This window comes from Ochotona princeps, chromosome 18 (assembly GCF_030435755.1).
Source record: "Ochotona princeps isolate mOchPri1 chromosome 18, mOchPri1.hap1, whole genome shotgun sequence".
NCBI lineage: Eukaryota > Metazoa > Chordata > Mammalia > Lagomorpha > Ochotonidae > Ochotona > Ochotona princeps.
The window spans coordinates 22,401,359-22,414,329 of NC_080849.1; the positions used below are offsets into that span (position 1 = coordinate 22,401,359).

Genomic DNA, 12,971 nt, shown 5'->3' on the forward strand with positions numbered 1-12,971 from the left:
GTTGAGGCATCTTGACAATGACTTTTGGCCATGTCACACACAGTCCTTCAGCTCCACATAGCAAAGAGGATTAAAAAATATTCCCTTCATTTGGATTGGGAATCTCAGTGAATATAAACCATGAGGGAGTCACTGTTGGGAAGAAAATGGCTGTGCTGGCTAAGCTGCAGTGTATAAAGACCCTCACTGCAGAGCCCAAGCACCCACAGTCAGCTCGTGCTCTGAACTTCATTCCCTCCTATTGGGAAAAGGTTCCTACTCATCTATCATCCTCTTTTTTACTCAACCAAAGAAAATGGTGCTTCTCTGGATTATTTACCACTCTGAAAACGCTATGTCACTTTGCTTTGAATCTGTGGGTTAATTTCAGGGAGATTTGTTGTAGTACAACAGAATCCTCAAATGCACATTGAATTCTGTCTTGTCTGAAAAACAACATGGCTGGACCCAGTGGTAGCCCAGTGGCTTAAGTCCTCACCTTGCACATGCCAGGACCCCATATGGATGGCGGTTTGTGTCCCAGCAGCCCTGCTTCCCCTTGGGACCCTGCACCCTCATGGGAGACCCAGAAGAGGCTTCATGCTTCAGCTCCAGCCATTGTGGCTGCTTAGGGAGTGAATCAGTGGACAGATCTTCCCCTCTGTCTCTGCTCCTCTCTGTATATCTGACTTTCCAATTAAAAAAAAAAAAAAGAAAGAAAGAAAAAAAAACAACATGGCTGCCACCAGTGGCTTTGACATAACAACTTTTCAACAACTTTGAATCTGTTCAATTATAAATTTGGAGCTGTTGTTGTATTGGGTGGACTTTTGGGTCACTGTTTTTCTAGGAGCCTTATAGGAAATATACTGCTGTGTTAGTAGCATCATCTAAAATGTGAAAATAACTCTTAAATAGATCCATAAGACAATAATTGAAACAAACAACAAATGAATTTGTGAACACTTTGGAATTATGGGCAATATAAGAATACGTTCATCACAAGGGTTTAGTAAAAGCCATTTTTGTACCAAGACCAAAGACTTTGGCACAAATCTAGTCAAGTGAAAGGAGTTAATAATTGCTAAGACAGGGAAATGAAGCCAAGGCAAATCTAGGCTACATTTCCTTAGAGATCATGGAAGTGTTAGAAGGGAAATCCTCAAATAATGCAGGTGAAGCACACCAACAATGCTGTAATCACTCATCCTCTGCTGGGCTGGGAGACAAGGAGACAGAAGGCCAGGGCTCATCTTGGAAGGCCTTGTTTCATTTATTTGCTTCTGTGATTAAGTACAAGTTATTTCTTTTGTTGCATGAGCGATAGACTCTCCATGGAGGTCAGAGGGAGTTCAAAGGCTGCACCAGGACAGAAGGGAGGGTAGTTTATGGCATTTCACCCTAATAACAAACAAGATTCTTTCTGTGTGCCCCTCTTCTGGCTTTCCCTTCACTCTCACCCCAGAGAATCATTTGCCTTGGAAGTTTCAAATTATTCCATCTTTGGTGACCACCTGCAGTCAAAAAACGGAAAGAAAGTGTTGCAAACCTCTTGAATGAGTCCTATCAGAAGTCTTGCTAAATTCTGCAGAGAGCTCCCTAGGTTTTTTGACTCAAGTATCTGAGGTCTGGAGTGGGCAGGAAGGGAAACAAGAGGGGAACCAGATATCTGTGATAATCAGACTGGACACAAACTTTTCACCTTCCACATGTTTGTTACAGTTTTTGAACACTTTAGGCTCATTCATTCACTTATTTATTAAATGGATATTTACTGAGTTCCGTTAATAGCCAAGTGCTGAGAACTGGGCATGCAGAGGACAAACAGACGTGAGCATTCAGTCCCAGGAGATATGACAGGACCTTTCAGAGAATGGCAGAGGAGCTGGAAACAGAATATGAAGGAAGAGGAGCAGGGAGCTGCAAGTTTGCTAAGGTGGGAAGCATTGGAAAAGGAATCTCCGGACAGGTAGAGTAGTCTAGAACCAGATAAGTCCATGTGAATTAGAGGAACTTTTCAATAGGTGAGACAGTAGGAACAGCAGAATCTCCAGATATAGAAGTCAAGAATTACTAGTCAGTTCCTGAAGTGACTGTAAAAAAGTGAATGCTCTTGATGACTCGTAGCAGGCAGTCTCTTGGCCATCTTAAGAAGTATCTAGAAGTCTGGTGGGATGGGCATCTTTCAGATTAAGAATGACTGGGAACAGGACAGGTGCCTTCAGAAAGAACCATGCGAGTAATTGGCCTTCTGTGGTTTGTAAGCCCCATTGCTCTCTCTTGTCATAACATGGATCCAGGTCTGGTGATGCTTCACTGTAGTCTCCCAGCTACAAGCTTCCTGGAGAGCCCAGACGGGCAGTGACTGCCAGGTGCCAGGACTATGCGGATGAGCACTTGGTGCCCGGCAGCCCTGCCCTCACCAGGCTTCAGCATTAATTCTGGTTTCTATACTAGATTTTGACCCTTTGAGGACTGGGGTTTTGTAATTCTTCCCTCTCTTCTGTTTCTGCTGGGTACTAAGGCTGATGCTGGCACAGAGTAGGTGTTTATTGCTAGTTGGTACGATGCCAGCAGATGTTTGGGCTGTAACAGAGCCACCTTGTTTATAGACTACATTTGTAGTTCCAGAGTCATGGAACGTAGGAACTGGCAATGGCATGGTGTCTACATCTGACTTTATAGATGGAGAGGCTGGGGGAGGGAAGGCAAGTACATCATGCAAGGGAATGGCACTATGAAGTTTATAGCTTTATGGTTTCATTTCTCTATCTGCATTCTGCTGGACATGAGGGTCTGGACGAGGAACCAGACACAGTGTCCCTTGCCTATAGGAGATGATCAGGCTGTTCCAAGCTTTCCTGACATCTTCCAACCTTTCACCTTGGCTTGGTTATAGTTGGGCACGTCTCACACCAGGGCAAGGGTGCATCCCTTTATTGCCTTTGTCTTCTCCTCTTCCCACCCGGTTCAAACCCTTGCCAGAACTTTAAGGCCCAATTAAGTTCAGTGTAATGCAAAGAGATCAACAGACATCGATTGAGGACCTTGCCAATAAAAACATTGTATATACAGACATTTGTCAGGGCACTTAAGGACACTGGCTCCAGGTGAACACAGACTGGTAAACAATCAAGACTACCAGCCAAAGACTAGGTGTAGTAGTAACAAAGATTGTTTACCAAGTGCCTACTAAGTCTCACACTCAATTGTAGACACTTCCTATGCATTACTGCCAGTTTCTACAATGACCAGGAAGGGCAGCTGTCAGATGCAGCCCAGTGTTCTCAAAAGAGTTATAATTTTATAATCATGTCATCCTTTGCAAATTGCATCTTTGAGCAAGTTTATTAACTTTTCCGCAACCCCCATCTGTGACATGACGATAACAAAACCTTCTTTATAGGACAAATGTGAGGAGGGTTCAGTGGTGAAATGCATACAAAGTGTATGGTGTTGCCTATGGAAGATATTGGATAAGTAGTTGACACATGTGACCAGAGGCCCCTGTGCTTCAGGAAAAGTGGAATAACGTTATAATGTTCTTGAAGGTATCCCCTTGTGGAGGCTCACTAGGGCAGAGGTGGGGAGGGGAGGGTGGTAGGTAGGAAGATTTGAAAGCAAGACAAGTGGTGACCAGGTAAGGGATGAGTGAGGGCCGTAGCCTCTGCAACCTGGAGGAGCCAAATTTGTGGTGCTTAATTTCTGTCTCCAGGTGCTTGGCTTGAGCTATTCAGATGCCTCTGGAGAAACTTGGCATTTGCTTCATTTACCTATTTAATCCTTTCCTCAAAGTGACTGCAGTTCACACCAGCTAGAGAAGTGGATGCTTCCAAATTTTATACCACCTCCTGTGATCAGTACAGAGCATTGCCTGCTGCAAACTAAGAACTGGTAAGACCAGAAGACCATTCCTGACTTGAATGCTGAATAGACTAGCTGTTTTTTTGGTTGAATGTATGCCAAGCTTGGTATTCTGCACAGTAGAATTTGTCAGGGAGGGAGCCCCAAGCATTCTAAACTGTCAAAACCAGGTATCCCGAACAAAATATTCTCTGATATCTATTGCCCAAGGTAGGGTGGGTGGAGCTGCTGGGTAAGAACCAACACGTCAGCGAGAATTGGGGAGTTAGAGAAGACCCCAAGGAAAGTAAACACTTTAAGTTAATGGAAACCCTCACATAGCAATCAATAATAGCAGCAGCAACAACTACAACAAAAAGCATATTGTTAAAATAAGTTAATTCGCTTTTGTGGTCTAAAATGAATGAATGAATGCATGCATGAATGGAATTTCCTGAAGAAAGTCCTAAAGCCATCAACTTATTTTGGAGGTAGGTGGAGAACTAGGCCTGTTTCCCAGGAACTGTCACTGCAAAAATAAATGTGCCTTGTGGCATTTGCATTCCAGTTGTGAGTTATGTCCTGTTAGGGCTGTTCCTGTCCTGAGCTCAGGGCCATCTTCCTTAGAATGAGGGACAGGATCTGAAGGATGGTGCTGGGAAGTTGTGTAGACGATGGCAGGGTGGAGTCTCCCCTGCTCTGAAATGCCTGGCATGTCTGAGAGTGGGGCACCTTTTGGAGTTTACCATGACCTTCCCCTGTGAATGCTTCTAGGGTTTAGCAGAGTGGGATAACAAGGCTCAAGCTAAGAGATGCTTTCTTTTAATAACACATCATGGCCTGAGTACTTGACATTGCTTAAGTAGTATCAGTGCTCCCTTTAAAATCTGTAATAGCCTGGTGGGAAGAATTGTTATCTTTACTGACAAAGTGAAAACTGAGGATGAGAAAGGTAAATGACTGCTGTACCTGAGTCATGGGGCAAGTAGTCAAGCTTAGGTGGGAGGGCCCATCTCCGGACTCCCCTCCTGGCACTCCTTCCTCCTCATGAACTGTCCACCATGAGATGCCTGCTCAAGAAGCCATTACGCTGGTGGCAGTTACCCCAGAGGACTCTGGGTAAATGCCTATTTCTTCTCATACCCGTGCACTGTCATCATCAGCCACAACCTATTCTTGCCACCGCCAAGATCTCCCTCTCTCCCTCCCTCACCTGGAGCCCCAGGAGTGACCTGACATGTACAAATGCAGACTTGGAGACCCATTCCCAAGGAATTTGATTCTGTAGGAATCTTCATTTTCCACACTCACCAAAATACATACACATTACATTTTGCCACCGGTTGGCTTAGGATAAACAATGGATTTTAAAAGTCACCTGAGCCAGATACATGTAAATCTGTTCTCTTTAAGTGTAAATTAGGAAAAAAAAAAGAAAGGAAAAAAGAAACAAACTTATTCTGTGGAGGTCTTTTCCAAGATGTCTCTTCACACCTAAATGTCTTTCCTGGGTTTCCTGGGTGGATGCAGGGTCTCAAGTATTGGACCATTGTCTGCAGCTTTCCCGGATCATAGGCAGGGAACTGGATTGGAAGTGGGATAGTCAGGACTTGAAATGCGCCCATATGGGATGCCAGAACTGCAGGTGGAGGATTAGTTTGATAAGCCATTTTACTGGCTGGCCCCTAAACTCTTAAAAACTCCCTTACAAATATGCGTGTTTTGTTTAGCAACTAAGATACAGGACACCTGCATGTCACATCAGACTGCCTGTCTTTCATTCTTGTTTCTAGCTCCTGACTCCAATTTCCTTCCAACCTGGGATGCAGTGGTGACAACTCAAGTAATTGGGTTGCTGCCACCCACATGGGTGACTTTAGTTGACCTCCCGTGCCCCAGTAGAGCCCTGGCTATTATTGGCATTTGGGGAATGAACCAATGGGTGAGATCTCTGTCTCTGTCTCTTTTCTCTCTCCCTCCTTGCTCTCAAATAAATAAATAATGTGGGTAATAAGTAAAAATATTGGTCTATGAAATGTGAATATTGATGGTTATCTGATAAAAAAAAAATGAGTAATGGGAAGTGCTAGTTTGGGTCCAGGCCACAGGTGGGCCTGTCAGTGGGCCACAGACATCTCTGTAGCCTGGCTCAGTCATTTAGATGCCAGAGGCTCTCACAGCAAAGTGTGGCAGGAGGCAGACAAGCCTGCCATACTGCTCTGGAGTCACTCAGACATGCTGGACCTGCCATTCATGCAGGTCTCCTGCAATAGCAACAATGTAATAACAGCAGGTTTGTTTACACAGGCTTTGCAGATTACAAAACCACTTGTCTTATCTTAGCATGATTGCCTACAATTTAAGTAAGTTGTTCTCTTTAGGCCTATGGAGGAGGAAATGGATCGTGTTCCAGGTCACACAGTTGGGTGTGTGAGAACCCACGTTTTCTAGTTCCAGCATTTCATGCTTCCCCCAGGCCATCATTTCACTTCTTGTCCTGTGGGTTGCACATCCTCAGAATGGACAGTTTCAGATGGACATTTCTCCAAATTAACTCACTTTATACACACCAAATTTTCCCACAAATTTTCATTAGTAGAACAAGATCCATTTAAAGTAGATGTAGCCGGGCCCGGCGGCGTGGCCTAGCGGATAAAGTCCTCGTCTTGAACTCCCCAGGATCCCATATGGGCGCTGGTTCTAATCCCGGCAGCTCCACTTCCCATCCAGCTCCCTGCTTGTGGCCTGGGAAAGCAGTCGAGGATGGCCCAAAGGCTTGGGACCCTGCACCCACATGGGAGACCCGGAAGAGGTTCCAGGTTCCCAGCCTCAGATTGGCACAGCACCGGCTGTTGTGCTCAGTTGGGGAGTGAAACATCGGACGGAAGATTTTCTCTCTATCTCTCCTCCTCTCTGTATATCTGACTTTGTAATGAAATAAATAAATCTTTAAAAAAATAAAGTAGATATAGCCAATAAGTCAAAGTTATTGTGTGTTAGCAAGTATTATGAAAGAACGAAGTGTCATCACAAGGGGATAGAAGACGTATGTTCAAGGTGGGCTCATAGACCCACAAACTATGCCTTGCCTCACCTGAGGTCTCCAGGTGATCTGTCAACAGGAAGGTGTGGCACACTTAGAATTTTGATGAGATTTTGGAGATTTTAGTTGGGTCTTATACTTGATAGCAACTCAAATCTATTTATCTTTTTGATGGTGGCCTTTACTTCTGCAACAGCTACACCTTGGTTATTTTGATAGAAAATGTAGTGCTGGCAGAGTCCATAAAGCTCATCCCAAGAACTTAGGCAAAATATCTTTGCTGTCCCTAAGACACACCAAATACAGTTTCTACTCTCTAGTATCTTAAACCAAGTAGTATCCACAGGGGATGCCATGAACCCAAAGATCTCCAAGCATGCTACAGGTGTGATTTCCCAAGTGGGGGTGGCAGCAGCTGCCAGCTTTCAACTACCTAGGTGAAGGATTGCACATGCCCAGTAGAGTCTCTTGAGTAACTTAATACACTCCTAGATGCCCGATACTTTCCAGCTTAGAACAAGTTGGACTCGATTCTGATTTTATCCAGAAATCACACCTCAAAGAGGTCTCACAGCAAAAGGGCTTCCAGACCACAAAGTCTGGATACAAACAGATCTCAGAATGGGGTTTCTCTGAACTTTTCACTTAATTTCTTGACTTCATTAGCCAGGAGATAGGTGGCTTAGCACCTTGTTGATTTGCCACATGCCCAGGTTGTAGTGTGGTACAAGCTCTCTTCCCCCTCTTTGTGTTTACTCTGTCTGCTTATCCCAATTAGTTCTCTGCCAGAGATGCTTCCCCAACAGGCAGCTCGCAGGAAATGATGTGAATGGGATTCCCTGGGGCGGGGAGTGAGTGAGGTGTGTGCCTGTGCGTGTGCTAGCACTCACGCACTGGCATGAGCATGTGGGAGTGAGAGAGGATGATCCAGGTTTGAAACTAACGCTGAGGATTCTGTGAATGGGCAGATAAAGGATAATTTCCCTCGAGGGTCATGCCCAGCCTCTGAGCATCCCATCTCCTACAAGAAGCGATCAAATGGAACTCTGCTTGATTCAGGGATAGTAAATCTACAAGGGAGATTTCTTCAATCCACACGCCACCTTGCCTTTTGTTGCCTGCATGAATTTCAGTTCATTTATGCGCGGATTCAATTGCTTGTTAGTGTGTTCCACATTGCTTCCCTAAGGATGTAACTCTGCAGATGGACGACATTTTTTATTTTATTTTCTTAATATTATTCTTGGCTTTTTGGTGAAGATTTTTTAAATGATTATTCCTTCTGGTATTATTTCAGTTTCCAATTACATTGTGGGTACACTCTTGCACACTGCTGTTTTGTAAATGCATGTATGTGCTTACTGTTAATTGATTCCCCAAACAGGCCCCGGATGCTTGCATTTAGATTGTGTGTTATATTCCTTGCATGCCACCAGGCTGGCTTCCTGCCAGCTGGGTCTCTGAGCTCGCCAGAAGCATGGCAGATACATCTCGCTTTCTCTGACACCTGTGCAAACCAGTTTGCTTGCCCTTGGCATGACTCTCCAGAGAGAAGGAGCTAAGAGGGCACTCTCTGGAAGAGAAGTCCAAGAACCCGAGAGCCTCCTGTTCTTTGTTAATGTAAGAGCAAAGCTAGAAAAAACATTTTTCACTCTCTCTCATCACTCAGAATCTCTATCTTTGAATGAAAACACAAAGCAGGAGTGAATTCTGGTCACAATATCTTAATCATAAATATAAATACTTAAACACAAATACTGGGCACCAGTATTTGAGTCCAGTTACCTGAAAATGGAGCCACCTCTCTGTGCAGGGTTTCCTAGGCCTTTTCCAGGTAAGAGTCCCTTCAACTGGGTACTGTCAGGTCCCTTTTATGTTTTGTGCTCTTTCACTGCTAGCCTGTGAATCTGTGCTGGGACCTCCCATAGTTGGTAGGCAGAGTAACAGTTGATAGGTAAACTGAATGAATGAATGAATGACTAATATAAACACTATCATATAGGACTTGGGTTGGAATTTAACACCAAGTCTATGCAAATAATGGGTACATTTTTTTTAAAAAAGCATTATTATTCATTTTTAAAAAGTTGGAATACTTAATAAAGGAGAGAAGCTCAAGTATATAGAATGTGGAGAGAAGCAGCCTGTCTACCTTAGACGGACATTCCTAAAGGTGTTTCAGAGATCCTGGAGTGGGACGAGCGTTGTGGCACAGCCAGTTAAGCTGTGCTGTGTAACAACTTCATCCCATGTGAGCTCTAGTTCAAGTTTTATTTGCTCTATTTCTGACCCAGTGTCTCACTAAGATGCCTAGGAAATCAGAAGAAGATGGCTGCTTGGGTCCCTGCACCCACGTGGGACAATTGGATGGAATCCCAGGCTCTTGGTTTCAGAATGAAACCTGCCCTCATACCATTGAAGGTGTGAATCAGGTAGTGGGTAGGCCCTTCTTGCTCTCTAGCTTCTCTTTGCCATTGTAACTCTACCTTTCCAGTAAATACAGTGGATATTCAAGGAAAAATGAAAAATCCTGGAATAACCCAAAGTTGTATGCTCTATGTTTCGTCTAAGAGATCTTTCAAAGAAAGGGATTTCATCTTGGAAAATATATCCTGCAACCTATTCCATTTTTCTCTAAGACAAAGGAGAAAACTAACTGAATTGAGATGTTGTGTTCAGTATTGTTATTTTAAGACATCAGGGTTAAGCCATAATATTAATTTGGGCATTCCAGTTAAACAATTTTCTATGACAACTGCAATAAAACATAGGACTCAGTTACCAGCAGACTTGTAGGTTTTTGCACCTCTGTGAATTTAGCTATTATCCCTTCCCAGGGAAAAAGGGATTAAAGTTTTCAGTAGAATACCCCAAATCCCAAAGGTGGAATTTCCAGCATCAGTCAAAAGGCGAGAAAACTCTGGGAGGGAAGGTCGGGTTTGGAGTAACTCAACTTCCAGGATTTACAACTCCTCACTGAGAATTGGTGTCTGCCTTTACCTGCGGGTGAGCCTGGCCCTGGCCCTGATCAAGTCTGTCACAAGAAACTAATTCGGCAAGTTGGATAGCAGCATGAATGTTTATGTAACGTTAGCCTGAGGTTTAATGCCACAATTAAAAGAATAACAAACCCTCCTGCTGAGAAGGCTTTTGGCCACTTCAGATCCTTTCATTCCCATCAGAAGACAGCATGTCACTTCCAATAGTTGCCCACAACAGGCCTTGTTTTGGAGACATAAAGGCACAATTATCTTTGGGGAGGGGAAAGCTGAGGTCAGCCTGGCTGGGGTGAGGCCCTGACCTTTGTGCAGATATTGGAATGTCTCGGAATTCCAGCCAAACCAAATCAGCCAGGCTGCCTCTCATGAGAAGTTACTTAGGGAGGTCATTTGGTCTGCCCTGCTGCTGACTCAGGCAGTCTTCCCCAAGCTAACAAGAGGCAGATGAATTCATGGGAAGAGCTCTGCCTGCATGAGGAAAATTGTCAGGGCTCGGCTCTGGATCTTCCATGTTCTTTGATGACCTGTGCACATGGTACCAAGTTGTTTGTCCTAGGAGAGCAGAGACCCTGTCTGACTTGTTCCCAAACCATGGGAGTGAGGACCAGGTTTTCCTGTCTTCTCTTTTAGAAACCACCCACCTTTCAAGACTTGAGTTGCACCCCATGGGGTGCTTTCTCTGCTCACAGAGGTCCTCTCTGACCTTCCCTGGAGCACAGCCTTAACTCCTTCTATCCCTAGGTCCAGTTTCCAGAGCTTTCCTTCCTTCCTTCCTTCCTTCCTTCCTTCCTTCCTTCCTTCCTTCCTTCCTTCCTTCCTTCCTTCCTTCCTTCCCTCCTTCCTTCCTTCCTTCCCTCCTTCCTTCCTTCCCTCCTTCCCTCCTTCCCTCCATCCCTGCCTGCCTGCTTTCCTGCCTTCCTGCCTTCCTGCCTTCCTGCCTCCATTCCTTCTAGGGTTAGCTAGTATTGATTAAGTTTAGATCGCAGTTTGATCCACTGAGACAATCCTTGCATCTTGGGTCTGAACAGACAAAAATAAGAATGGCTCCGGTCCAAGGAGCATGTTAAGTCATCAGTCCAACTATAGAGATGCATCTTTGTGCATTCACTGTTTGTGGGTCCCCAAACCCAATTCCTGTGGAGAATGTTGAGTCACCTGGCACCAGGAAATCCAGGCACGATCAACCAACCAATCCCTTACATACACATAGCTAAATATACAGGATCATAATCAACTTTGTGTTTGAGTCTTATTGGCCATAACTAATTTAGAAGATGATGCCATGACTATGGAAAAAAAGCAGTAGCATTATATAATGAAATGTGTCATGTCACTATGAGGCAGTGTCATGACAATGCAAACATCATTACAAAATGCACTTTGTCCCTTGTATACATCCTCACCCTACTTCTTATCAATACAATGATGCTGGAAATTTCTCTACCAGAGGCTTCATGAAAGACATGAAATGAATATTCTTCTGAGAAACAGAACATAATGATTTATATTCACATTGGAAAGTAAATGATGGATCTAAAAGATTTTCCAAAAGAAGTAGGTTTTGATCCAGAGGCATACAGAGAGTTAAAAGTAAATGTTGAGGCAGGTGGTGGGATATACTTGTAAGATTAGGACGTGCCTCACATGTTGCTTCATTGAGAACAAGCGTAGGTGAAAAGCTAGCCCCTATAGTCATCTTACGTTGTTGTGAACTCTGAGGATACTACTGTGCTGAGGGTGTAGGGTAGCTGCCATTGTATACCTCTGCAGATGCTGACCCACTAGGCCAGTAGTTGTTTCTTGGGCTGGAGCTTGGTCCACAGAGATTCTCTTAGAATCACTTGCTTTGATCACACCCTAGAGTAGATGGCTTTTTGGCGATAGATTTCTCTAAAAGTTGCTTACAGAAAACTTGAAAGAATTCTGAACTTGCCATGGCCCTCACTGTTGAGAAATGATGTCTGGGAATTCCACTCTGACTTCCCACCCTTTCAGCCCACCCCCTACTCCAGTAATGGCCTTGTGATCTCATCTTCCAAGACACACTTGACGGCAGAGTGAGCCTGATGTATGGAAACCTTGCGCCCTAGCCAGACTTTCCCAGAGAGGCTGCCCTGAAGAAAATCTATTGCCCTAATCAATTATCAAACTTCCACATGAAATAGATCTTTCTCTCTTGCTGGAAGACCATCAAGCTGTCATTTTTCTTGGTAATGAGCAACAGTGCAGGAGGGGAATTGCACTTTCTCTGTGGCACTGGTCAGAGGGTTCCAGTAAGCAGAACCTCGCCAGGAAGGCTGGGAGTTACCTGCCAAAATGATGGAAAGGTATCTGGAAGCCTTTTCTCTTTCCTAACTCTGCTCCAACAAATTTCTCTTGACTGCTGACAACGGATCAGGTATAGCAGATGTAAATTGGGAAAGGACCCTTCTTTTTGGCTTTAGTTTCTCCCCATCTGGCTTTGCTTCTTTCCTTCCCACTCTTCTCATGCTGGTCTAGTTCATATCCAATTCCTGAGTTACACCTGCCGAGGACAAAGACTCATTTGGGAGTCTGCTTCCACCAGTTGACAAAGGCTGAAATTAGTCTTACTTGCAGATGCTTCATGGGGGTATGCAGTCCTCAAATACTTTTTTTTGCTTGGAAATCTATGGTTCCTGCAGCTGAGTTTTTGTCTCAGTTTACCTATTCAGCGTCCTCACTCCCATTTGTGCAAAGAACAAGGTTTCAAATGCTAGTCTGTTTGCCTGGGTTCTTGCTTAGAGCTGAAAGTCCATTTTCTGCCCTACCTGCCTCTTGCTATGGGGTTCTGCCATGTGTAGTCTGATTACTCAGTACCTTGGTGTCACCATACCCTATTTTTTTTTTTTAGATTTATTCATTTTATTACAAAATCAGATTTACAGAGAGGAGGAGAGACAGAGAGGAAGATCTTCTGTCCGATGATTCACTCCCCAAGTGAGCCGCAACGGTCGGTGCGCGCCGATCCGAAGCCGGGAACCTGGAACCTCCTCCTCCGGGTCTCCCACACGGGTGCAGGGTCCCAATGCATTGAACCATCCTCGACTGCCTTCCCAGGCCACAAGCAGGGAGCTGGATGGGAACTG

General features: G+C 44.5%; 1 protein-coding gene across 2 annotated transcripts in view; it reads right to left on the reverse strand.

Annotated features, from left to right (window-relative positions):
• Positions 1-12,971, reverse strand: part of SLC14A2 (solute carrier family 14 member 2) — a 175,439-nt gene that overhangs the window by 121,136 nt on the left and 41,332 nt on the right. Inside the window, exon 1 of one of the 2 annotated variants that reach the window (XM_004579529.2) lies at positions 4,792-4,927. The exons of the other annotated variant lie outside the window; for it this stretch is intronic. Within the exon in view, the coding sequence (XP_004579586.2) occupies positions 4,792-4,800 (9 nt within the window). The 5' untranslated portion in view covers positions 4,801-4,927. Of the gene's footprint in view, positions 1-4,791; positions 4,928-12,971 lie in introns of those variants that run through there. 2 annotated transcript variants of the gene reach the window in all.